Source organism: Marmota marmota, unplaced genomic scaffold (assembly GCF_001458135.2).
Source record: "Marmota marmota marmota unplaced genomic scaffold, marMar, whole genome shotgun sequence".
In the NCBI taxonomy this organism is placed as follows: Eukaryota; Metazoa; Chordata; class Mammalia; order Rodentia; family Sciuridae; genus Marmota; species Marmota marmota.
Window position 1 is genome coordinate 37,513,874 of NW_025999853.1, and position 27,331 is coordinate 37,541,204.

The 27,331-nt window shown below is 38.9% G+C and overlaps 1 protein-coding gene across 2 annotated transcripts in view; it reads right to left on the reverse strand.

Moving 5' to 3' along the window:
• Window positions 1–1,194: 1,194 nt before the first annotated feature.
• Myrfl (myelin regulatory factor like) overlaps window positions 1,195–27,331 on the reverse strand; it is a 119,434-nt gene continuing 93,297 nt past the window's right edge. The window contains exons 14-25 of one of the 2 annotated variants that reach the window (XM_048805177.1): window positions 23,062–23,225; window positions 22,338–22,401; window positions 17,637–17,722; window positions 15,336–15,410; window positions 15,204–15,256; window positions 14,905–15,078; window positions 8,093–8,155; window positions 7,365–7,452; window positions 4,984–5,058; window positions 1,980–2,100; window positions 1,600–1,674; window positions 1,195–1,477 (exon numbers count right to left, since the gene is read on the reverse strand). In XM_048805177.1, the coding sequence (XP_048661134.1) occupies window positions 1,391–1,477; window positions 1,600–1,674; window positions 1,980–2,100; window positions 4,984–5,058; window positions 7,365–7,452; window positions 8,093–8,155; window positions 14,905–15,078; window positions 15,204–15,256; window positions 15,336–15,410; window positions 17,637–17,722; window positions 22,338–22,401; window positions 23,062–23,225 (1,125 nt within the window). In that variant the 3' untranslated portion in view covers window positions 1,195–1,390. The remainder of the gene's footprint in view (window positions 1,478–1,599; window positions 1,675–1,979; window positions 2,101–4,983; window positions 5,059–7,364; window positions 7,453–8,092; window positions 8,156–14,904; window positions 15,079–15,203; window positions 15,257–15,335; window positions 15,411–17,636; window positions 17,723–22,337; window positions 22,402–23,061; window positions 23,226–27,331) is intronic. The other variant, XM_048805182.1, reaches the window with a different exon arrangement.

The following is a 27,331-nucleotide window of genomic DNA, read 5'->3' on the forward strand; positions in this document are numbered from 1 at the left end:
TAAGAACCATGTCTTTTTTTTTTTTTTTTTTTTTTTTTTTTTTGGTACCAGGGTTAAAACCCCAGTAGTACTTAACCGCTGAGCCACACCTCCAGCCTTTTTTATTTTTTTATTTAAAGACAGGATCTCGCTAAGTTGCTTAGGCCCTTGCTAAGTTGCTGAGGCTGGCTTTGAATTTGTGATCCTCCTGCCTCAGCCTCTGGAACCCTGAGGATTATAGGCATGCATCACCAAGCCTGGAAAGAACCATGTCTTTTCTTAATGTTGAGGTCTCACAATTAATTTCTATCCACATGGTACTTATTTAGTAATAACTAAAAATAAGAAAGAGGAAGGTGTATTATTACAGCTGATTACCATTGTGAAGGTAAAAAACAAAATAGCCTCATTCAAATTGACCAACAGTAAGATAAGGGAAGAATAGCCATTCAACTGCCCTATTCCCTGAAGTACAGGGAGAGGAGCTTGATTTTCCAAGTTCTAAACCAGAGCACAGGAACAGAAGCTTGGAAGTATTATAATGCCAACAAATCAGGAGACATCAAAAGATGTTTTGCTTACCTTTCCAAAAAGAGAGGCCATGTTATATCTTAGGAGGCCAGATGGGAAAGCACACAGGTCCTTCAGGAGCAGAGGGAGAGGGAAGAACTGCAGGTTTGAATCTTTATTGTGATGTCCAAGGAATGCATGAGCAAGGCAGTGTATGCTCGATTAGCTAGTTTGAACAGTTTCAGCAGGCCCTGTGGTATTTGGGCCTCCATCTTCATAAGAGGGCATATCCCACCCACACAGCAAGTTTAGGCCCATGGAGCATTGTGAAGAAGAGTTGCAACTCTTTCTCTTAAATCCATTTCATTGGCAAGCTACATTTGTACTCTAGTATTGCAAGCACACACACACACGCACACACACATTTGCCTCAATGTGAGCTTAGCATCAGACACCACTCACTCCCACCCCCACCACATCACATATTCTCCAGAATCTCTGTTTAGCAGGTCCAAGTTGAAATGGCTTTTTGTTTTTTCCCATAAGCCTCAAAACACAATAAGACCAAAGTAGTACTAGACCTGCTTATTTTGACTTTACAGCATCCTTAATACCAGAAGCAGTATTTTCAAATGCAAAAACAGTACGGTTTTCTCGGGGATATGTTTTCTTCAGCCTCATGACACAATCAAACACCACACTCTCTCAGGTTCCAGCAAACACTTTATTCTCCTCATTAATGTCTCCAAACTGTTGGAAGCCAAAGCCTAAAAGAGTCCTTCAGCAATAAATGTGAAACGTTTCACAGAAAAAGACGAAAAAAAGTTGCAAGGGGATCTCTGTGTCTGTTGACTGAATTTCTGAGCATGTTTCTTTGGTGAAATCCCCAAACTTGAATAAATTAGGCGCAGAGTCGATAGAAATAAAAAAAGTAGTCTGTGAAGAATATCCCAGCAAAAAAAGGATCTGTTGAACAGTCAGCCAGATCCTATCAGAAAAGGAGAAAAGAAAGATGAATGTAAAAATTAACTGTGAAGTATTTTACTTATTTATTTAGGGATCAATTTCTTATTAAAAAGAGAAGAAGAAGAAGAAAAAAAGCAAGCTTACTGGTGCAGCCACACGGAAATGGTATGCGCTGTCGGAGAATGGGGCGACAGGGAGGCTCCAAATGTGCTGGTATCCCTAAATAATGAATGAGAGTGATCCATTTCATAACCACACTCCACACTGCACTAGAAGGAGCACAGCCCAAGGAGGCATTTCCTTAGCGACTGCAGGAGAGGTGTCTGCAATAACAGCTTTAGATAGGTGTCACTAAAACAGTCTGTAGCTTCTAAAGGACACAAAAAGGCTGAGCCAAGCCCTGTGACCAGGTTTAGCCAGCTGAGGGAGGTTCAGTGTGTCCCTCCCTCAGCAGGGAACAGAGGCCACAGTTCTAACCATCCTTCACTGGAACAAACTAATGTCAAGGAGTCAGAAAACATTACCTGTGTCATCTCCTGGAAGAATTCTCCTTGGTTTTGGAATCCTTTGGTTTCCCTTTTACTATTGAAGCATATATTTCCAAGGGTGAATTTGCACTGGAAGACTATCAATGGCTCTGTTGTGCTTCAAGACACAAAGGAAAGAGAGGACAATTGAAGAAGCAGTTTCCAGCTCCTATTAGATACAAAGAGGGCCCATTGGCTATGTAACTCAGAAATCCCTCTGAAGTTCACGATAGCCATTTTATTATACAAGGCTCAGGGATACTGATAGACTAGCTTACATCTCATTATTATAGAAAGCAAGCCACCTTCAGATAACTACTGAAACACCATATGATGGTTTGTAAAATCTAATGTCAAGACTGAGATTGCCTCACTTCAGAACTTAATATTTCCAGAGATTTTTAAATAATCTTTGGACATATCCCCTCTCTTCACACTTGCAGCTAAATTTACACTTACCCGAAGTGTCTAAGATTTTAGATTCTGCCAACTCCTGGTCTAGGTAGATATTATTTGAAATAACAAAGTAACAAACATAAGTAAGGATTTGGGGGTGAATCCCATGAGAAATTACCAGGTTTTAAAGTTATCAGAGTAGAAGCCCTGCAAGAAAGGATGGTTCCTCTCTAGAGACTGACTCATGAATCATCACTAAAAGGATGAGATCCATCCTTCTTTGGAAACAATACTTTTGCTCAAATGGGAACAATTTATAATCTCAGTTGAGTTTACAGTAATCCCCTCCCTTATCCATGGGGGGACAAGTTCTAAGACCCCTCAGTAGATGCCTGAAATTACAGACAGTAGTACCAAACCCTATGTATGACTGTTTTTTTCTTACACATACACACATATGATCAAACTTAATTTATAAATTAGGCATAGTAAGAGATTAACAACAGTAAGTAGCAATATTATAGAATAATCATAATAATATATTGTTTAAGTTTTATGAATTGTTTATTTATAGAATTTTCTATTGAATAGTTTTTCACTGTGGTTGTTATGGTTTGGATGTGAGTTATCCCCCAAAAGCTCACGTGTGGGACAATGCAAGAAGGCTTAGAGGTAAAATGATATGACAGCCTTAACCCAATCAGTGAATTAGGGATTAACTGAGTGGTAACTGAAAGCAGGTGGGGTGTGGCTGGAGGAGGTGAGTCACTGGGGGTGTGCCTTTAAAGTAAATATTTTGTTTCTGGCCAGTGAACTCTCTCTCTGCTTCATGGTAGCCATGTCTGAATCCTCTTTCCTCTTCCACACTCTTCCACAATGATGTTCTGCCTCTGAATGGACTATGAACTTAGACCTCTGAAGCCATGAGCCTCAAATAAACTTTTCCTCCTAAAATTGTTCTTGTCAGGTCTTTTAGTCACAGCAGTGAAAAAGCTGACTAAAACAGTGGTTGACCAAGGGTAACTGAAATTGTAGAATGAGAAACGGTGGATAAGGCAGGACTGTTATATGTGTTATTTTAAAAATGAACCATATTTTTTAAATGGTTCATAAGCCAAAAGGCCTGATTTAATGGCTCAAGGTGATCTTTTGCCATTTCAGAAGTTATAACATATAATCTTATTTCCTTCCTTGAAAGCTAGAAATGAGTAAGGAAATGCTATTCCAGGTTATTCAAGGAATGCTAGAGAATGGTACATTTAGCTTGTAAGAATAGTACATTTAGCTCTCTCTCGCTCTCTCTCTGTGTGCCTTGAAAGATGGTGGATTCTGTCATGAAACATTGGCTGCTTGAAACAAATCTTTCCAAGGTAAGCAGCTGAACTGAGCCTCTTCACGTGGGCAAAGCAGATGAAAGATGGCATACAGTGAGACACACAGTGGGGCCCAAGTGAGACAGCGGGGCCATGGAGGATGATGGAGGGGGAAATAACTGAGGTAGGAGCAGGGGCAGAGTAGGGAGGACAGAGGGACGATAAAGAGCGGGGCTGGGGGGACATGGAGGAGGAAAAAGGAGAGACTAAAATCAAGAGACATGATTTCTTCATGGCACAATTTTTGAGTGAAGTGAGCTGAAAATCAAAGTACCATAATTACTTAAAATATTAGATAAGAATAGGTTACACTAGAGTTCTGTGATTTTGAAGGGAAGGTAGATAATTAAAAGCTACCATTAATTGAGTGCTATGAGTGGTACTATGAGTCAGGAAAGGGCAATGCCCTTCCACATCTCCTCTCCCAGGGGAGGCAGGAGAGGGAGGGCTGTGTTGGAAGCCCAGGCCAGCCACATACTAGCTGTGTTTTAGAGCACATTTTTTTTTTAAATCTCCATACATCAAGAGTTCCCATCTATAAAACATAAACTGAAAAAATGCCATCCTGGGAGAACTGTTGTGAGGATTCTACGACCCAGGATTAATGCGTACAGTACCTGGCACACAGCCTGTGCTCAGCAAATGGCAGCTGCTCACTACACCAGTATTAACCCTAATTCCCCCAGCAGCTCTATGTGCCATGGCATAATGCAGGACTCGTTTTATGGAGGAAGAAATAGTAGCTAAGAGAAAATAAGTAACTTTTCTAAGACCATAGGATTAGTGACAGCGACAGAATCTGAACCCTGGTCTGCCCAGTTCCAAACTCTGGCTCCTCTTTTATTCTCTCCTGTCCTGGAGCAAAGGGGTGGCACCTGCACTAATTAGCACTGCTACCAGGATCTCATCAAAATATGCAGCCCCCCCATTCAGGGGTCAAGTTATTACCATTGTTCCCACTCCAATCTGAAGAGAAATCAGCAGAAGTTTGCAGCTCATGAACTTGGAACTAAAGCTACTCCTGCCGCACAGGGGTGAGTATAGCCCTTACATTCCTGGAGGGACATGGATGTTCCCAGTTCTCATTCTGAAAACCCTCCCTCCACTTGCCACCTCTCCACCTATCATTAGTAAATGCTGACTGATGGCTTTCTATCTCCAAACTTATTGATTAAATTGTGAACTAAATTCAGACTTACTGTTCAAATTTGTATTTTACACCATGTACTTACTTGATTTCCAGAGAGAATTTGACATTGGTAGGTGTGTACTTATTAACAGGAATATTGTAATTATAATTTCCAGGTCTAAATATGAAAAAATTAAAACCACAAATCAAAATATGCAAGAAAGATGTTAAAAGGCTTTCTGCCACTCAATATTTATATGTAAACTGTGAAATATTATATAATAAATAATAAATATAGGCAATCGAGTTTAACCTGGTATAATGTTTTGATTTTCAGAGACTTGCTTGTCAAATTTCAGAATGATCTCGTTCATATCTTAATATTAAACATACTACAAAGATTATACTTTTTTAGATCATACAAGAAAAAAAATCAAATCCCAGACCAAATATTCAAAATTAAAAACAGAAGAAATAAATTCAGTCCCCATTACAGAAATACAGATTTCAGAAAACAAATGAGGCAAAGGCTTCAGACTCAGGGAAGGAGGACTGGGAATAATAAATACAATTTTAACCTTAAATCATTTCCTTTAAAACAATGAATATGTTTTTCAGCCTTATTTCTTTTTTTAACCTGATAGAACTTAGAGTTTAAGTCAATGGTCCTGAGTTATAAAAACGACCTATATGGAAATGTAGGAAAAGAAAATACGTACTTTTAGAACCTGAATCTATTACAATTATCATAGCTCTGATTACAATTTAGTAATGAGAAAATTTTAAGATAGAATTGTTTATCCATAAGTTTCTTCTCACTTCCCAAGTTTAAGAGATACTTGGGGGAGTGGAGAGTTCCACTAATTCACATTATAATGAAAAATCCCAGGAAAAAAAATGGCATATTTGTATCTAAAACAAAGTGTTCCTTATGACTGGTCATCCTGTGAATTATATGGAGAAATAACTTAAGATGAATTATAACCAACTTAATTACATGAATTATATGAAGAAACAACTTAAAATCAGGTAAGTGGGGAAAAAATTCAGTCATTTTAGATTAAACTAAGTTGTTAAAAATGTGAAAGCAAAAATATACGGAATTGAAAGAACTGGCATTTCAAAATTATATCCATTTAAATGAATATAAATATCAAATTAAAACAACACATTGTGCACTTTGAATATAATTTTTACTTTACCTCAAGAAAAAAAAAAAAAGAAAGAAAGATAAGAGTGCTACTTTTATACCAAGTTAAGAACAGTGTTCTTTCAGTGAATGAGTGTATTAAAAATAGAGAGAGGAAGAACTGTCTTGGGATGAAGAGTGTTTTGTTCCACTGTGGAGCTTAGATGAATGGAATTCATTTCCTATTATGTGCCTCCCAATATCTGCATGCTTCACAGCAACCAGCTCAGTTGATAATAGACTCATCTTATAGATGAGAAATGAATATGCAAAGAGAATAGACATTTTACCCAAGTCCTAGGATTTGAGCCTGTATCGTCTAATTCTTCTTCAATATGTCCTGCTACATTAATTAAGATCTCTGATACTTATTACATGAGTGATCTTAGACAAACTTTTTCAAGTTCTCTGAAAACTACATAATAGGTATAAATAAGACCAAACTCTTAGGGCTTTTGTGAGAATTCAATGTGATACAAATAGATGCATCATAAACAAATCAGAAAGCAACAAACAGGTTATTCTTATAACTCAGGACCATCAACTTAGAGCCAAATTCTATCAGGTTGAAAAATAAATAAGGCTGAAAATCCACAGGATTTGTGATACCAGTTCAAAATATAGGCCTTGCCTTTAAACCCAATAGACGCCCAGTAAAACATTTACCAAATTAAGAAAACCTCACTCCCCATTCTTAATGCCAACAACTTGCATTTGTGCTTGCTGGAGGGGCTTGCATTATATCCTAGATGTATCATCACCCCATACAGGTGATATGGCATATGGCACTGCAGATGGATATTGCTGATAATTTTTGCAAAATCTAGATTTTTTTTCCCTCCTTACTGAAAAGCTAAGATAAGTCGTATGTTTTTCAGCAATTAAAATAATGAGAGCCCTAGTTACTAAAATATAAAAATGTCAGCTCACTTATAACCTGGAGCCATGAGTAGCCATGTCTATCTTTGTGGTTTATAAAATTAATGAGCATCTCTGTCCCTGTGGCATGTGCCCTCAGAGAGTCAGCCACAGAGATGCTTCCTAGACATGTTGCTTTGGACTTGTCCATTAAAGCAGGAGACTAGAATCATTGGGGCTGTGATTTATTGACATTTGCTAATACCAACCATTTTATGATTCCCTTCTCCACCATGTAACCAATGTGTTTTCACTTAAGGAGTAATGTAAGCACACATTGGTTTCAACATGTAGCTTTAGATTTCATTCCAGTCTCAAAACTGAAGCCCTGAATAAATTCTGGAAACAAAGAGCGCATCATGGGGAGGCTCACCTACCCGCACAGAAGGCTTCTACTGCAATACCGATGATCTATTATTTGCTGGATTTCCATAATCTGAATAGAAGTAATGGTTGTATCAATCCCTGAATTGAGAAGAAAAAGAAAACAAAGTAAACTCTTGTACAGGGAAAGAGGACTGTGTACCAGCATAGTCCCCAAACTGCAGAATATAAAATAAGAGTTTCCCAGATAAATGGATTCTATTTACATTCAAATGGAAAAAGGAGGAGGAGAAGGGTCCAAGATTTGTTTGTTTGTTTTTTGGGATAGTAAATTTTAAGAAAGCCTATAAAAATACAGGCTCCAGTAAACAGCCTCCATAAGATCCAGAAGAATTTCTGGACCATGGAAATCCTACTAAGTCCAAATTTTGAAAATGAAGATGAAACATGAAACACAATTCGATTCTGAAAACAGAAAAAAAAAAAAACTAAAAATATAGTCAGAATAAAAGAAGAAAATGAGAACTTCAAATAAATTATTTAAACCCACAAAGATCAACCACAATTTGTCTGCTGGTGGGTGATCATTATTAATGCCTCATTATTGGTCAAGCTAGCATCGATTACAGAAACCTAGCTCCATGGGTATGTGCAGCGGATGGGTGTGTGGCAGGTGGGCTACAGCCTTTGTTCCTGTTTCCCACTCCAGTAATGCTTTTACAGCTCATGATTCTACCTGGCCCCACAAACCAAAAAGAGTGTCATTTAAATGTCAACTTACAGTCACTCTGCCAGTCAGAGCGGATGAGCTCATCTCTTACCGGGAACAAATTGCTTTTTTCTTCTAAAGAGGAAAAACATCTGTCAGTCTAGAGGGTTTGTTCAGGATGAGAATAAACCCTGTAAACCCTAGTTTGTCTTTATAAGTTGAATGTTTTCCCACCCTCTCTCTGTTTTGAGTTGAAATGCCCATTCCTCCAATCGTATATTCTAACCCCATTTCCCAAAATGTGACATTATTTGAAGATGGAGCCCTTAAACAGGTGATTAAGTTTAAATGAGGCTGTTAGGGTGGCCTAATCCAATCTGACTAGTGTCCTTAAGAGCAGATTAGGACAAACAGGGAGACACCAGGGCACTCATGCCCAGAGGACATAATAAGAAGGCAACCATTTGCAGGCCAGAAGCAAGATCTCAGAAGAAACCAGACCCTCAGACAAGATCTTGGACTTCAAGCCTCTAGAACTATGAGAAAATAAATCAAGGGTAATTTATGTGACAGTAGCAAACTAAGACACCATCCCATGTTGACCCTGTAGCTCACAGCTCCCTCCTTTTTAATGCCATACCACATTTTACTGCATAATTGTCGCAGATTTTATACCAAACTTTTTGGCAAAAAAAGGTACAACCACTATGTGAAGCTTAAAAAAAATTGTGCCAGTATTACTTAAAAATCATTTATTACTAAACCGGCTTTGGTGCAAGATTAGGATGCACAGAATACTCATGAATATATGTTAAAACTGAATAGTCCAAATCAATGCACATCATTTCTTTATAATTTTCTGGTCTAAAAAAGGAAAAAAAAGTTAACACATTAGTTGTTATTGATGTGCTGTATTGTTGTCAAAATATTACATTTGAGAAAATTTACAACAGTGCTGTGAAGTGTGGACTTACAAAACTTAATCTTCCATGTCGGAAGATTCTGCACCATTGTCTTTGGTTTGGTTTTCTGACATCATCACTTGAGTAAATTGGGTCTACCATTGGTACCAGCGCACAAGTCAGCTTCCGGAAATACACTGACAATTTTTAGACTGAAAAAGTAGGTGCAACATTTATGCAGTGGCGACAATTATGCGGTGAAATAAGGTAGCATTTATTACTGAACCACCCATGTGGCCATCAATCAGTGATGTATCGGTCACTATACTCAAGTGCATTAGACTTAAGAGTATCTCAGTATTTTCACTTAACTTTTTCTTTTTTTTTTTTTTTTTTTTTTGGTCCTTTTTTGACCACTTCAGAATGGGGAACCTCTATTAATACTCTGATCCTCTGAAGCTCCTGGCACAAGGTCTTGCTCATATTGTGTATATTATGTAAACCAATTTTCTCTGATTAATAATAAGCTAATGTTAGTTTTATTATTTAGTTTCTGATCAGTAGTGTTGATAATCAAAATCATTAAATACAGATTATCTGGGGGGGGTTTCATGTACCTTAGTGTTACCATCTCAGGATTCTACTTTTCTGCTCAATTTTCAGGGAAGGGGCTCATTATAAACTCTGGCAATAGAACTACAGATCCACCTTGCTTCCACTGAGCTGTGTTTTCAGGTTCTTGGAGACAGAGACCCCCTATAAATAAAATTTAGAGGAGCTGGGGTTGTGGCTCAGCAGAAGAGAACTCGCCTAGCACATGCGAGGCCCTGGGTTTGATCCTCAGCACCACGTAAAAAAAAAATAAAAAATAAAAAATAAAGGCATTGTGTACAACTGAAAAAAATATATATTTTTTAAAAATTTAGAATCTGATAGGATAAAGTATTTTTTTAAACAGGAATAAAACAGTGAGGCTCAGAAGAGATAATATTACAGATTACAATTATGAAAATTGTTTTTCAAAAGTAGAAAATAAATTTTAAATCCTCTAAAAACACCTCCAAACTGTTACTTCTCTGGAGCAAGACTCTTCAACTCTGAAAGGCTGGTTATTGGAAAGCTATAAATCTTCCTGGAGTCATAGGAATAGCTCTCAATTTACAAATGTCTTCCAGCAATATTCACTTTGAGCTTACCATATATTCCCAGTGATTTTCATTATAAAATTGGAGATATAATTCACAATTGGCAGCTGAGACCTCCCCATAAACTAAATTAGAAACTTATGCATACGAGAGATTTAAGATGGTGTTCAACCAAAGTATATTCTGCCATGGTAGAAGGTGGATATTGTACTCCTCATAAAACTCTGTCGATGGCTGAGTTCCAATATAGCATCTTGGATATCCTTCTTTTGTCCTGTTAAGTCAGATTCGTATTAAGAAGAAGTCAGGGACTGGAGATTTAGCTCAGTGGGTACAGTGTTTGCCTCACATGCACAGGGCCACGGATTTGATTCCCAGCACCACAGAAAAAAAAAATAAAAGTCCATGAACCCACCAATCAGTTGCTGAGTCCTTTAACACAGAAGGCCATTTTCTTTTGGCCATTTGCTCTTCTCAGAGTTCTGGTCTCAAAAATAAAATGTGCATGAATTCCAGATGTCTTTTGATTTTTTTTTTAAAATCTCATCAACTCTTGCAATCTAGAGAATCCCATAGATTTTTTTTCCCCCACAGGATCTTTGCTTTTTAATATCCAACTCTTCTGTCTATGTAAGTCTTTATTGATTCCATGGATTAAAATAAAATCCATTGCATTCAGTTGGTTCCTCAGAGTAGAAGCTCAATATTATAAAATACTTTCCAAATCCTGACTAGTCTTACCCAAACCTTTAACTAAGTGTGTGTGGTAGAGGTAAGACCAGGGCAAGAGGGCAAAGATAAGTTTTCTGAAAGACTTCACACAGACTTCCACAATCAACTTAGAACCAAAAGAAAAATAATACCTTAAACTCATCATGTCATAAAAATGCTGATTTCTTCTCACTTATTTTATTCGTAATCTTGCTCCTCAGGGAGAAGTTTGATAATGTGCTTTGGGGCTCAGTAAACTGTTAGATATTACTCTGCATCCCACTGAGAGCTTTTCTAAAGTTCTTTTTTATTCCTTGAATTTCTTTTTTATTTTTGTTTCTTAATTTTTAATTGGTCTTTAATGTTTCAGAAACATCTGGTTTGGAAATAATAGTTGCCTGACTTTCTCTTCTTTTGTGTTGAGGAGCCCCACAGTTATACAGTGCCATGGGAAGAGGGGAAATAAGTACCAGGAGCAGAGCAAATATCCTTTGCTCAGACCCTCAAAATACCCTGCTTCTGGGACATTTCAATGGGCATAGGCAAACTTGGAGGGGAAGAGAACACAGCAGGAGCTTTCTAGAACCATAGAGTAGGTACTTTCTGCATCTTCTAGAGTTAATCTCAGTTACGTGTACAACTTGTATCCAAATAAATGGAGGTAGGTTGGTGAATGGGAAGCAAACCAAGACATGGAAATAAGGGAACCAGATTCCAGTTCTGACCTTGCTCATTACTGGGGAATCTTTTGTCTGTTTGTTTATTTCTGGTTGAATTTCAAAATTTTTTAAATTGACACATAATAATTGTCCATATTTATGGAGTACAGTGTGATGTCGCAATACATGTATACCATTTGTCATGATCTGATCAAGGTATGATATATCCACCACCTCAAACATGTATCATTTCTTTGTATCAGGAACAATCAAAATCTTTCTACTCTCTTTGAAATATACAACTAAACATGGTCAACTTGGGGAATCTGAAGCCAGATCCTTTGCCTCCATTTTATCAGCTGTAAAATGGGTAAGTTAACATAAATCAAAAGTTCTTCTGATCTGAGGCCTTTGAAACCCTAAGGGATTCTATAAAAGGTCTATGATATTGTCTGTGGACATCTCTCCCATAAATTTGTCAAGTAGTTGGATTAATAAACATAATTCAGTTCAATACTTAACTGGATATATAGTTACATGTCAGGAGCAGTGAATGAATTATGGGTCTTTGAACTGTCCAAAGACCAAGGTGGACACCTCCCTTAGGGAACTGTTTGGTGCAAAAGCACCCATCCAAAACCACCCAGTTGGGTGGTGATGCCCTATTCAAAGAGAAATTCCTTGCTAGCCAAGGAATTTTACTAGTTCATAACCTTGGGCTAAAATATCTGCGGCCTGGAGGTAGAGAATTATGGGCACAAGCTGATAAGTTCTAATTGGGCTGCTTCTACCCTCAGCTTCGATTCTGTTTATCTTGAAGAAGCTTTCTCATAATAAATCTTTCTGATGTTTAAATCTATATAATAAAGGTGCCAAGCTTGCTCATGGTGAGTTTCTCTCCACCAAGCCCTGATCTTTTCTCTACTTGTGTCTGTTGGTCTTTTTCCTAATCCTCTCATCAACTGGTTCATGTAGTCCTGAATAAACTGTTGTGCCGGATGTGACAGTTGAATTTTTCCTATATGTTTTTCTCAATCAAATCATTGTAAAAGCATGTTAATAATGACTCCACAAGGTCATAAAGATAGAATATCACTGGTCTATCTGCTCTCTGACATCTGTGACTCTAAGTCCTTAAAAGTTTCCAGGTTCCCTGAAGATGAAAGTGAATCAAACATTTCAACTCTCTTTTTCTCCAGTTGAACAAAGGAAGAGAGAACAATTTTCCCAGTGTGTCAGGGAGCCTGGTAAGTTGAACTTAAATTTCATTTTTAGCTAGAGATTCTGCTAGTTCTGTCTAGATGAATATAGCCAGGCACCTTGGAGCAGATCTTCTTTCTTTAGGAATTTCTTTTTTTTTAATAATATATTTTATTTTATTTCATTTTTTAATATTTATTTTTTAGGTGTAGATGGACACAACACAATGCCTTTATTTTTATGTGGTGCTGAGGATCAAACCCAGGTCCTGCCTGTGCTGGCGAGTGCTCTACCGCTGAGCCACAATCCCAGCCCTCTTTAGGAATTTCCATAGATACGGAAACAAGATCAGCAGGCACTCATTGTCCCAGGAAGGAAAGCTCAAATCTTTATCTGGTCAATAAGCTCAGTTCGCAATATTCTCTTGATGCCATTGCTACTTGAAGTGAACTTACAGGGTCAAAAACCCCTTTAAAATGAAGACTGGACCAGTCCACATCCTCTCCTTATTCAGAATCCATTGCTATCCATACATCTTTCATAGGTGGGATGGTCCCTTCTAAGGACTGCTCTCAAAAAAAGGATATCAAGTGTCCCTGGTAAGGACACCCAAGGTGAGAAAAAAGCTTGCCAGCCACAAGTTTCCACATACTTTTCACAAGGGATGGAGGCTTTAGGAATGTTTGTGATAGTACTAGTTTTTTTTATTTTTAATATATAAAAATATAAATATGATGACGACTAAAACTAATTTCTTTCTTCAAAATGAAGCCTTATCTTCATTCTGTAATGATGTATTTGTTCAAATCAGTGTTTTCATGAGAAAAGCAGCACAAGCATTGCCTCTTATAGGTGTTGAGGGTGATGGGGACGACTCTCTGCCTCGGCTTCCTCACTGGGAAAAAAAATGGGGACAATTACAGGACCTGTCTTGCAGGTTTGAGGGGATTGATTGATTTTCTGATGCAAGTTGCCATGACACTAGAGTAAAACCTTCTTATGCCATAGTCATAGTGATTTGTAAGAGTTATTTATCCAAGACTAGGGATATGAAATAATATCAAAAAGAAAGGAAATTACATTAGTGCCTCAAAACTTTATCCACTGACCATGTTCAGTGTGTCAGGTATTAGAACTGCCTAAAAATATTTTGGTTCATCTTCTCAGGCATGAGTTAGGTTTTCATTTCCCCATCCATTTTCAAATTAGATAGGACTAATATGACTTGCTTTGGCCAATAAAGTGTGAGTAGAAGTGATGTGTGTTGTGTCTGGGTGGAAGCTATGAATGCCAGTGTACAACATGACCTGTTTTCTTACTACTACAGAGATTGTGGGAATGTGTACTGAGATGGAATCTCCATCAGCTAGATCCTGAATGAATGATGACCCAGAGCCCTCTTTTGATCCACATTTGAAATACAGAGTGAGTCAGAAAGAAATTCTTTCCACATGGAGACACTACTATTTGAGTGTTGTTGTTTTGACAGCATCCTAATAAGTAAGCCATATTAATATGTACTGTTAGAAGCATTATTATTGATATTATTTTAGATATTTATTAATATGCATATGGGAGACTTCAAAAATAATAATTTAGTATAAATTTAGAAGAATTGCACTTGATCTTACAGAGATAATAACACCGATAATCCTTGATCAAGTTTCTATAATTTTTTTTAACTTGAAATACAACTGTCTGTGTGTAAAAGTAAAAGGAAGAAGGTTCTCTGAATGTAGAATGCCAACCTTGTTTTTCACTATCTTAGAGCCTGCCCTAAAAACTCTAAATTAGAGTGACCAAAGTCTCTCAATATTTTGCCATAGTCTGCTTGGACAGAGAGCCCAAATACCACACCAATTTTTAAGTCCTAAATGAACCAAAATTTCAACCCACATTGCATATAATTATTTCACTTGGAGTGAACTTACAGGGTCAAAAACCCCTTGAAAATGAAGACTAGACCAGTCCATGGCTACCATCCAAGATGGCTACTATACCATCTTAGCCAGCAACAGGCAAACGAGACCGTTTCCACTTGGTGAAAATGATAAAGACTTGAATCTACCAAAATGTCATCCCCGAACAAGGAACTCAATATTATTGACGATTGCCAGTTTGGGTATTTGCATTTTGAAAGATTTTGCCACTCCAAACAGGAGAGCGAAACTATATCCGGAAGCATTAACAGACATCCAAGTAGATATTGACCAGGGAAGAAACCTGGAGTTCGAAGCCCTCCTTGCTTCTCTTTTAACATCATTTACCTGCCCCTCGCCTCTGCTGGATTTTCTTCTCCTCTTGGGATTGTCTCAGCACAGGACTCTTCATTGCCCAGATGGGGCAGCAGTAAGTTTCCTGGCATGGCAGGATCTCACAGAAAGTAATTTCAGGTACTTGTAAGGAGGTCTGTGTGGTTGCCAGTGATGTAGGAAGCACTGCTGGGCATGTAGCAGAGGGGAGGGAAGCATCCACGTTAACCGTTAACCAAAAGGCGGGTTTCTTGTATTGACATTTCACATGCGAGACAGGCTGAGTTTGACAGTGAGGAATGCAAAGACCTTACCTGAGGGGGAGACTGTGGGTGGCAGAGTTGCCTCCTGAGAGTTTGTGATATTGCTGGAAGAGAATGCAAGGATTAATGAGACAGACCTTCAAGAATCCTTCTCCCAAAGGAATATAAGATCTGAACTCTCACCTTGGAGGGAGATCTGGGACACGCTGGTCTTGATCTTTCAAGCTAAGTATGTAAAGGGAGACTATCATCAAAGCACTGTTAAGAGAGGGAAAAAAAAAAAGCATTATCTGAAAGATTTGTTTCCATATATATCTCATACATCCAGCTGGCCAAAGATGTACTCTTACAGGCCACACAGATGGGCACGAGGCGGAGGGGCAGCCATAGCTGACAAAAACACCATGGAAACCAGCACAGTTAGGCTTTTCTGCCCTGGTGAGAAAAAGCCCCGGGCTTCCTGCCGCTCAGAGGCTCCTGGGGTATCCACACTGATGGATTTTTCCATAGAGCAGCTCTGACAAGCTGTCTCAGATGCGGCTGTCACTAGTGGAAGATTACAAGAGGAAGCATGTAAAGAGCAGGAGGCAGCCCTTGGCTCCTTGCAGGGAATAGCCAGGGCAAAGTTCACTTCCTGCTGGTGAAGACCATCTACCTCAAAGTACAGGGAGATGGAAGGAGGCACGGGTGTAGCCAGCTGTGGAGGCCAAACCCTTTGACCACCTTTGACTTCTTCCTGCTGCCTGTCTTTCCACATCCAAATTGGGCAGAGAAAGGAAAAGAAATGTCTTAAGCACCCATTTCCACACTGACTTCGAAATAACAAAGGTGCTTTCCCCTCCAATTAGTAGAACTTGCATATCCAAATGGAAGGCTTCCCTGAAGGGTCTAGGCTCTGGGACACTATACCAACAATGCTCACGCATCCAAAGACTTTGGGTTCTCTTTGAGGGCTATTTCCAGCATTCTCAAGAGCCACACAAGAAAGTCTACTGATGTCTTTTCAGTCTCCATTGTGTACTTTTCTTGAAGCAGGGTCTACTGAATTGACTTCTTGCCAACTTGACTTCACACCTGGTTCTCCAAACTTGGCCAGCAGTTTTCCCGGGTCATAGAATGAAATTGACATCTGCTCCTTTCTTTGGGGTAAACCCTGGTTCAGACTCTTCTCAGGTACACCACAGGCCAGAAACAAGAAGCCAAATACCTCCCACTCATGGTCTTAGTGGTCAACAATATTGGAATTCATAAGATCCAACAAATATGTTTTAAAAGCAGTCTCTTCAACTCTAATTAGGTTTCCTATCACCTTTCCACTGGGCTGACCATGGTAAGTGTGTCTGTTCCTGAGTTGGAAATCCCAGGAGAAGACAAGCACTTGGGAGAGTGAGAAACCTGTAAAGGCACTTAATGGGGATTCTGTATAGTAGCATCAAATTCTTGGGCCTCTTTCGTAGTGGGCAGTACCAAGTCATGCTAAGCTGGAGGTGGAGCTCATGCTTAGCAAGCTTGAGGCTCAGGGTTCAATCCCCAGTACCCCCCCACCCCACCCCCCCAAAAAAAAGAGAGAGAGAGAGTGAAATGCTGTGGGGAGCAAAGGGCACAAAGAGATCTGCTGGGAAGCTTCTTTAGATCAAGAAACTGGAAAAACCTTGTGGCCTTTGCTTGCTTTCCCTCTGAACGGTTGGTTATCTTCCCTAAGACAAGGCCCAGTCCTTTCCCACACTCACAAAGCATTTTTTTTTTCTTTCACCATGTGAATAGTCAGACTAAAAACAAAAAAGGAGTATTCAAAGGCCCAGAGAACACAGGCAAGATGACCAGTAATCAAAGGCCAGGGGGCCACTGGGGCAGTAGCAGGAGGCTGGAGACAGGCTTGAGCAAGCACCCTGCATCCCAACAAGGGATTCCTCCCACCTCCGAGCAGAGGGACAGTGGTCAAAAGCCATCCAGCTTGCTTAGCAAACACTGTCATCCTTACTGCTTTCACTTGATTCAACTGCTCAGGAGATTTGGCCATACTTTCATCACGCTGATTGCCTTTTTATACATCTTGGTAACCCTTTGGTTCACTGTGTTCACTGAAAAATCCAGAAGTTCTAATGATCATGGGTAACCAGAGAGAGTAGATTACAGCTGATTTCCTACACTCTTCTTCCCCATATGAGAAAGTTATTTGCAAAGCTAAGAAAAACACACAGACACACACTAAAGAGCGTGCTGCTAAAACATAACAGTTAATAGAAAAAATACCTGTCATCCTTCAGCTCATATTTAATTGCAGAAAGCCAGTGCTTTCTTCTTAAAAATATGAATTTTAAAGGGGGCTCCCTCACTCTAAGCTATTGAAGGTCAGTGCCTAGTTTTAAGCCCTCCTTCCTTGTCTTCCAAGTAAATTAGGTCAGTACCCAGCTCACATGTGAGAAAAGAAAGATGAGAAGGAAAAGAAGACTTGACATAACATAACATCAAAGTTTTTCTTACCAAAATGCCATCACAGCAATGAGAATTATAACCAAGGTCTGGAAAACCCAGCTAGGACAAAACTGTTTTTTTCCTGAAAAATAAACCTACAAAAAAGTTCATTAATGAACAGTGATACATCAGCACATGAACTGTAAGGAGGAAGCTGGAAGAGCTGCTCCCAGCAGGGGTCTTTGACACCACCCCATCCCCACCCCCACTCGCCTCTCTGAAAACAACTTTGATTCAAAGCCCAGCCCCAGGCCCTTCCTTCCCTTCCAAGCTGCAGAATTCTCCCTTCCCCATACCCTGCAGACAATAGTCTATGCCATTCATTAGGCACTTATTCTTGCAGTGTTTCCAGAGAAGACCACCTATATGACAAGACACTGTGAGAACCCAAACGTCCATCTTTTACTAGAATACTTTTAAAAATCAAAGTATCTTCAGGATGAAAAGAAATAAATCCCCACCAAAGAATTTCAGGCACCATGACAGAACATGAAAAAGATTCTATGGCATAAAACCCAACTAAGCTCTCCAATGAGCTCTCTCATTGGTATCTAATTCTTCTGCCTATTTATAAGGGGACAACTCTGGACCTGTGTCTTATTTATTCTTACAAAAATCTACCTATTCAACACGTGTTTATTGAGCTCTGCTGTGTACAACACTATAGAAGATACTAAAATCAGTAAATTACAGGGCTGGGATGGTGGCTCAGCGGTACAGCGCTCACCTAGCACATGTGAGGCCCTGGGTTCGATCCTCAGCACCATATAAAAATAAATAAATAAAATAAAGATATTGTGTCCAACTACAACTAAAAAATAAATATTAATAAAATAAAATAAAATCAGTAAATTAACAGAATGAGACAAACCTTAAAGACTGATACATGTTGGCATAAAAACTTGTGTACAAGGAATGGGTCGAGAATTACAGGATTGACAGCTGAGGAACTGGTAGGAAATCTGGCTGAGAAGTTCTCTGCCCATTAAATATGAGTTTCCTACCCTGTATCCCCAGAAGAAAGCTAATGTATAATACTCGCTTTGCACTGGGAATTATGAATAGGAAGCTCACATTTCAGTTGCAAGCATATTGGAGAGTGGAGACAATTAAGAAATAGCTTCGATTTGGTCTTAGGTTGAATTTCTTGAGCTTGTTATCTGATTAAAGAAAATATTCTTGGGGCTGGGGATGTGGCTCAAGCGGTAGCGCGCTTGCCTGGCATGCGTGAGGCCCGGGTTCGATCCTCAGCACCACATTCAAACAAAGATGTTGTGTCCGCCGAAAACTAAAAAATAAATATTAAAAAAAAAAAATTCTCTCTCTCTCTCTCTCACTCTCACTCTCTCTTAAAAAAAAAAATATTCTTCAATGTAAAAAGGTGAGGTTAACTATACACTTTTCAACAAGTACACAAACCCTTTGGATTATTATAACTGAGTCATCCATTTGGCCCCTGGAAGTTAGTCTGAATATCAAAAAGTCAATGGTATATACCATTCCTGTGTCTTAGTGGAACTGTTCTGGGTATGTCCTAACAGTATGCTGTATTATTGTTAAATTAAGTAGTATTATCCTACTCTTCACGGGGGCTTGGTTATTTTAAATCTCCATGATTTTCTCAAAATTCTTTAACCAAGCATAGGGAAATAACCCAAGACCTGAAGTCCAACTTGGAGTCAATCCTGAACAAATCATCTAAATGTCATTGATCCTCATTTTCCTTATCAATAATAAGACAGGAATAATAAAATAATATATGCCAATATTTTGGAGTCATTGGGTGGCTCCAATTAACAATGTAATGTTCTCCAATTCAGATGTGTATAAGAATTACTATTAAAAACCTAAAGGCCCTGGAAAATTCTGTTTAAACAGGCCTCATCCAAAAGGGGGAGGGGCTGGGATTCTATGAGAAGTAAGATAATTGAAATATTTATCTGTGGCTATTTCTTCCCTCTTCCCTTCTCCTCCACATACTTTGAATTCTAACTTGAATTCTTAAGTCCTTTCTACCTCACCCCACCCTAGCTCTTGGAGGTGCACCTCCCTAGCTCTTGGAGGTGCAGAAGAGAGGAACAGAAGAGCAACTGGATGGTGCTAGATCAGGTGACCTCAAGCTCTCTCCAGAATGGGTCTTGGCCAGCACAGGGAGCAATGTGGAAGTCGAGGCCCCTCCCAGCTAAACTTCTTACCATCTGGTAAGGCCCATCAACTGCTCACAGAAAGCACTTTGCTTATTAACGTCCCCACCAACCCAAGAGTACCACTCCCCACCCCACATGTATTTCAGTGACCCAATAACTCAAGGAGGCCCCAAGGAAGAAAAGTCACCTAGTGGGTTGGTGATGGCCTAGAAGGGAGAGTCAACTTCACAGACACGGCTGAGATGTCCTACCAAGACATCACAGCAGGAGCAAAACATTCCCCATTATTTGTACTTTATTAAATTCCCTGGGTGAGTCTGCTACACACCAACATATGAGAATCTAGAACAGCAGGTCTGAACACATCAACTTCAGTGAGCACGTGTCCAGCACTTTCTACGATCCACGCGCTCTTCTGAGTGCTTTGCAGACACCAATGCCCATATCCTCACAAGCACCCTTGATAACCCTGTGAGGCAGCTATTTTTATCATCCTAATTTTAGAGACAGGGAAAAGGAGGCACAGGAAGGCTAAATGCCTCACCCCAAGACCACACACTAATAAGTCACAGAGCCAGGATTTGAATTTTTAAAATCCGGCTTTACAATCTGTGCTCTTAAACACAATGCTATGCTGTCTCCATTTTTCTGTCCCTAAAAACAAAAGGAAACATTTTGCCACTGTTGTTATTATCTGAAAAGTCTTCATGGCTTATTGAATGTACTAACCCTTCCAGTGATCCAGGAATTCTGAGCCTAAGATATATTTTTCAGACTTATCTTCACAATCCTCCTTAACCAACTCCCACCTAGTCCTTCAGTGAACCCAGTTCCAGCTCCCAGGGTTTGCTTCTGCCATTCCATCTGAAACCTCTCCTACAGATCCATTGCTGTTGCCCAAACATACTGTCTATGAAGCCAGGCTCTCATAATATACTCAGGGCAGTGTCCTGAGCCTCTGCAACTTTTATCACATCCAGCTAAAACCATTCTTTTTATTTTCTCCCCATCTCCCTGAGTGCCTTGTAGTTCCTTAGAAGAAGAGATCACATCTGACTTATCTACTACCAACTGGCCTCTTAGAAAAACTGCAAGAGTCAAAGAGTTTGTCCACACCCCAACTCCCACCCCATCCACACATTCAAAACACTCAATCATTTTATGCTTTTAATTTAAATTGTGAACCTTCAGGGAATACCCTCAGACTGAACTTTCCATTCATGTATTCATCTGGCAAGTATTTCTTGAGCCACTAATATGTACTTGTCCCTAAGGACACAGAGTGAGGAAGGTGAACCCAGGACCTACTCTCATGGACATATATAACATTCTGAGATAACTACAAAATAAAGAGAAGCTTTGGGTGTTAAGACGGGAGCTATAGAGATTGCAAGTAACCAAACTGTACCTATAAGGACTGTCCTGGATGTAGATATTATTTCCTTCATTCTTTTTGCAAATTAGTTAGTATAAAGGGGCACTTTTCCCACGTTTTTAGTGCTTTGTGTTTATAGAGCAATATGTACCTAGCACCTATTTAGCACTTTTAATCCTATCAAAGATCTTTGTAAGGTGGAGACTAGAATTATGTTTCTCAATTTGATTAAGTAACTTGCTCAGAATGTGTGTATGTGTGTATAAATGTGTATATAAATACATTTACCCATGTATTTATGTTTATTGGTACACCAAGAAGCTTGTCAGCAGTATAATAATTTAATAGTTTTTAGAAGAATTGTAAAATACTTCTGAGTCCTTTTATAATACTTCAACGCAGTATAGCAAGGGGAGTAGAGAGTGAGCTGAAGCAGTGGCCTGAACATGGGGTCAGCCTTTAACAGGGCATATCTTCCCTGGCAAGCACTACCTTTGGACCAGTGGTGGATAAGGGAGGAAGCTGAATTTCACAGCTTTCTGTGAATTGCACGGAGTAGAGGAGTAATTTAGGAGGGGACTAAGCTACTGGCTCACAGGTCTCTGATGGAGAGGGCATCCTTCAAGTCAATACACAATTAACCTTCACTTTTTATTGGAAATATTATCTTACTTGATGTGAGTTGTCTTAATTAATGAAACCATCACATTTTAACCTTTGCAAGCAAGTGAATGCTATTCCCCCATTAACATATTTAGTATTAAATTTAGAAGGGAAAAGAGGGATTTGAGGATTAACTGAAGTCCCTTTGAGATCTTCATAAGGAACTAGGTGAGGTCAAGGCAAACACATAGATTTTATAGCGTATGGCCATTTTCAAGTAGGGGCTACTGAGTTTTACCTGACCAGGACAGTATAAACAAAACTGGCCAAATCATATTTCTGAAATAGACATGTTCTACATTCTTTTTTCTCAACTTCTACTCTTTTAAAAAACAGTTAATATCCATTAAAACATTAGTATGAATGACCATTAGTGCAAAGACCTAAAGTATATGAGATACAAATTAGAGAATTCCACCAGCAAATAAATAAATGGGAGAAAAAAATTCTTGATCAATTTCTCTAAAGACTTTTATTTCATATAGAAAATATCACCTCTGTTATTATAAATTTAAAAATATTTACCTTGTTGGATTTTTTGGGAATGGCCCTTCTTGGAGAAGATGTACTAACAGCTCTACTAAATTTGCTTTAAAAAGAGAGAGAAAGAATTGATTACTATTCAAATGCCTCTCCAGGAGTTATATGACAAAGGCCCAGGCTGTCGCTAACACATCAGCAGGACTTTCTTTTGTAATGCAGTAATAACTTGAAAAGAGAAAAGTCAAAGCAGTTGGGCTGGTCGGGGTGGGAGGGTGGCACTTGTAAAAAAAAAAAAAAAAAAAAAAAGTAACCTTTGTGAGCATAAATGAATGCATTAAGAAATACATTTCTCTTTTCCTCAGAAATAGATCTCAGAAAATGTGCATTTACTTCCTTAAGTAATGAAAACAAAGAATAAGAAGTTTTTCCCCTGTGGACGAACCTTGGTGTTCTAAATTTGGAAATAACCACCTCTCTTCATAAAGGAGAAGCCATCCTTCTGCTAAAATTGAGCACTTCCTATAACGAGCGCTAGTAAACAGATGGCTCATGTTTTGTTTGATTTTTAAAGCAGCAACAGAAAAAAATAAGAAAAGTATCACATAAGGCCATTGTGTTCGAAAACACTCTAAGGGAAAAACAGGGACTTCGTGATCAGAAAGCAATGATTGCTGCTTGATTGAAAGACCGATCTTTATATTGATGTAGTTATTTAAAGAGCCCACTCTCTCCTTCCCCCAAATTTTAGTGGACACACTGGACACACCTGATGGAACTCGCTTCACTGGCTGATGTCTTGAAACTACTGAGTCGCTTTAACCTGGCCAACTTCCTGTTCCATATTTCTAATTCTTCTATTCTTTCTTCAAGGTTGTTGGTTAGTTTGCAGAGCTGCTTCACAGCTCCTACATTTTCCATGAAGATCTGGTCCTAAAAAAAGGAAATGATACAAAGTACATAAAGATACAGTTTCAGGCCACCAGGTAACTGTCCATATCTATCCTAAGACAGTCAGAACACCCTGTGGAAACGGTTATTTACCCACAACTTCAAGTTCATTCTAGATAAATCTGGAGAGGTTTGAAACTGAAAGCAGTCTGCTAAACTGTTGGCTGTGTAGTAAAACTGCTTCTGTTCAATTTGCAATAAAATGGAAATATGTCCTTGTAACCTAAGACAGAATGGAGCTGAAGGACGTTGTCAAGTTCAAGATCCGAAGATTTATTTTCAATAGCTATTATGCTATATTTAAAAGTCATAAAAAGAGTCAGAACAGCCTTCCGAATGTTGATTTGTGTGTTCATCACTAAATCCCCATAAGAAGTGACTCCAACTCTCTCCCTAGTAAAATGTTTATCCAATTGCTGAGGCAAAGCAGGGAGGAAGAAAGACCTGTGCTTTTCTCGAAGTCCTGTCTGGAGGGAAAGCTAGAAAGGAGAGACGGTAAGGGAGAAATGAAAGACAGAGACCAGGCAGAGATACATAGCAGAGTTTATTTGTCAGAGCTGACAAATATAGGCCATCTCTTTATAGTGGGAGAGGGGCAAACAGGCTTGGGTTCCAGGACTTATGGGGTAGGCTCAGGAATCAGAGCCAGGCGGGTCCTAACACAGGCCTTGAAGGGTTGGGTTGGTATGAGGGAGTGGGGAATCTTTCTCAGAAACACCCCTGGGCGGGAAAGTGAAACTTTTTCCTTAAAATGGCAGTTGTCACTTAGAATGGGCATCCAGATGCTAAGCAAGGAACTTATACTACCACCTTTTGTAGAGGTGAGGCCCCAGGTAAAATGTAATAAGCTTCTTTCTCTGTGAGAGGCTAAGTCTTGAGTTAAATGTCTGCTTTAACCTCTCAATCACTATCATGAACAATTTACATTTTAACCGAACTCTCAAACAAGATTAAACACACACACACACACACACACACACTTATTCTAGTTCCAAGAAATACACTTACTCATCAGAAAGAGAAAGGAGAGACTGCCAAACCAGAGAACCCAGGCCATCCTCCCTAACACCTAGATTCTTCAGTTGTCATAAATATCTGTCTCTCAGCCACACACAAACAAAAACTGGGACATTCTTGTCAGCTGGCATCCTGACACCCTGATATCTCCTCTGCCAAAACATTCTTTGCATCTCTAAGAGGCTAGTCCACTGCCTAAAGAAATGAGCCCCAGGCCAATGGCTCTAGAGTGGTTGTGGTTGGGAGGTCAAACTCAGGGCTGCATGTTTTTGAGATTCTCATTGCGTAAAAATCAAGCTTAAGGGGAAACACTCTGGGAAGCTATGGGTCAGAGTAGAATCAAAAGCTGAACCTTACAGATCTAAGGCTTAGTTCATGTGGCTTAAAGACAGGTAGGTCTTGTGAAAGCGTTGGAGACTCTTAAAGTCCCAGAGTCACAGAGCTCTAATAGAGCCCCATGTCTCAATGCCTGGGGTCTGAAACCTTTCCTAATTCTAGTAGTTACCTTTGTTAGAGATGTCTTTTTCAAGGCCAGTCTACATCCCACTGTTGCCAGGACTTTCCCAGAGGCCACTGGCCAGAATACACCATTCTCTTCTACAGTGTCCTCAGAACATGTTAGATTTTGTCACTTGGCCATTTGTGGTGTCCAGGTGTTATGCGCCAGTTTCCCCACTCAGTAGGAGTCTGTGGAGGGCAGCCACTGTGTTGATTATGCGCATGTCTCACCAGTACTTAGCACATGCCTGTGCCCTTGGAACACAGGAAAGTAAATTGAAGGGTGTACTGAGAGCTTGCAAAAAAAATAGAAAGTTTTCCTGTTTGGGAAGCACAATGGCTGAAAGCTTGATCCCTGAGGACTATGCTTAGTTTAAGAAAACTCAAAAAAATGAATAAATAAATAAAGACATCCCTCTGTTGAATTTTCAAAAGTTACCCCCAAACCTTTTATTTTTCCTGAAGTCTTATCAGATACCCTTTAACTATCCCCCCAAATCTTGCAAATTAATAAGATCATTATGGAGTGGAATTCAGCAGTATCTAACAAAATTACGTTTTTATATTTTAAGCCAGTAATCCCACTCCTAGAAATCTACTCTAGACCTCATCCCCTGGTGAAAGGTAAGAAGGAGGATGAGGAAGAGGAAGAGGACAGACTAAAATCAACCCAATGTACACCAATAAGGGGTTTTTATAATAAACTGTGATACATTTACATAATAGCATATAATGGAACTGTTTGAAAAATAAATGAAGAATATTTCTATATACTGTTATGGGGCAAAGTATAGGATATACTATGGGTAGAAAACAACAGGTATAGAAAAGTGTGTATAGTATGCTACCTTTTGTTTAAAACAAGGGGAGGATACAAAAATATACACAAATTTTCTTGCGTTGGAAAAAATGAAGGGTAAACCAAAAACTAATTTAAAATTCTTATACATAATGGGAAGGAAAAAATGAGGTGGGTGAAATGAATAGAATCCAGGCTCTCAGAATATACCTTGTTCTATAAATTTGCCTTTAGAATAATGTGAGTTTTGAAATAATTATGAAACATAATTAAACTACAAAACATCCTCTAAAAATAAAAAGCAAAAGCAAACAAAGGAAGCAATTTTGTATTGAGTTTCTGGATGAACCTCACAGAGAGGACTTATTTTAAGTGTCTTGAAAGCACAGTAATTTGTCTATTCTTAGTGCAATGTATCCCAAAAGAGGGGGGAAAAAGGAAGAAAGGAAAAAAAAACAGAGATCTTAAACTTTTCAATAATCATAGAGCCAGAAAAAATAGCAATGGATAATACACAAGCATACACTATACCCATTTATAACTGGATGAAACAAATACATAGCTAAGTTAATTATGTTAGAAACTGCAAGTTTTAACATTTTAAGAGAGAGATACAAATATAAAGCCAAACATTAAAGTAAAATTCTTTGCAATATTAAATTTAAGTTAGAAATATTACTATGAATTCCTGACACAGTCTATTTTTAAAAAGAAAACAAAAATCCCTAGCTATGTTCACAAAAAAAAAAAAAAAAGAATAGAAAAAAAAAAAAACATTTCCAACTACTAACAATGAGCACTCTCATGTGGTCTGTAAATATCATTCTTGCTGAAAGGAACCAGGACTCTGGGAAACTGGTGATTCCAGATTTGGGGTAGGAGCCGCGTGCAGTTAACCTGGAATGACTTACAACTGAGAAGGTAAGGGAACTACGAGAATCGTGAGGTTGTGTCAAAATGACTCCAGAGGCAACTGGAGAAAGTCCCCTGGGCTAAAGATGGGACATCAAAGGACCAATCACTATAATAGATCAAAGAACCAAATGTGTTTAAAAAAGCATCCAAAATCCTACTCAATTTTTTGAAACATGTTATTTCTACCCTTTGGAGGATAGCAGAGGTTTAACTCATTTTTATGAAAGCTTATGAATAAAAGAAAGAGTGAAGCTTATCTTTCCTTTCCTGCATATCAGCTACCTATTTAATAAGAGAAAGTTCTTCATTTTAGAATTCCAGAGAATGAATAAAAAATGATTGTTATGGTTTAGATATGAGAAGTCCTCCAAAAGCTCATGTGTGAGACGAAAAAAAAAAGTTTAGAGGTGAAATGATTGGGTTATGAGAGCCTTAACTCAATCAGTGAATTAATCCCCTGATGGAGACGGGTCATTGGGGGTGTGCCCTTGGGGTATGTTATTTGTATCTGGCAAGTGCAGGAGTCTCTCTCTGTTTCCTGATCATCATGTGAGTTGCTTCCCTCTGCCACACTCTTCTGCCATGATTCTGCCTGACCTGGAGTCCTGAGTAATGGAGTTGCTATCTATGGACTGAGACTGTGAGCCCCAAATAAACTTTTCCTCCTCTAAAATTGCTCTTGTTAGGTCTTTTAGCCACAGCAGCAAAAAAAAAAAGTTGACTAAAACAATGACAGAGTATCAATATTTTCTGACTCTTAATAAAACAATGGATCTAGGCAATGATTCTCAATGGATGATAAAACCATAAGTATATGCTTGTTTCTTTGTTTCATGTATACATCTATAAAAACAATTGG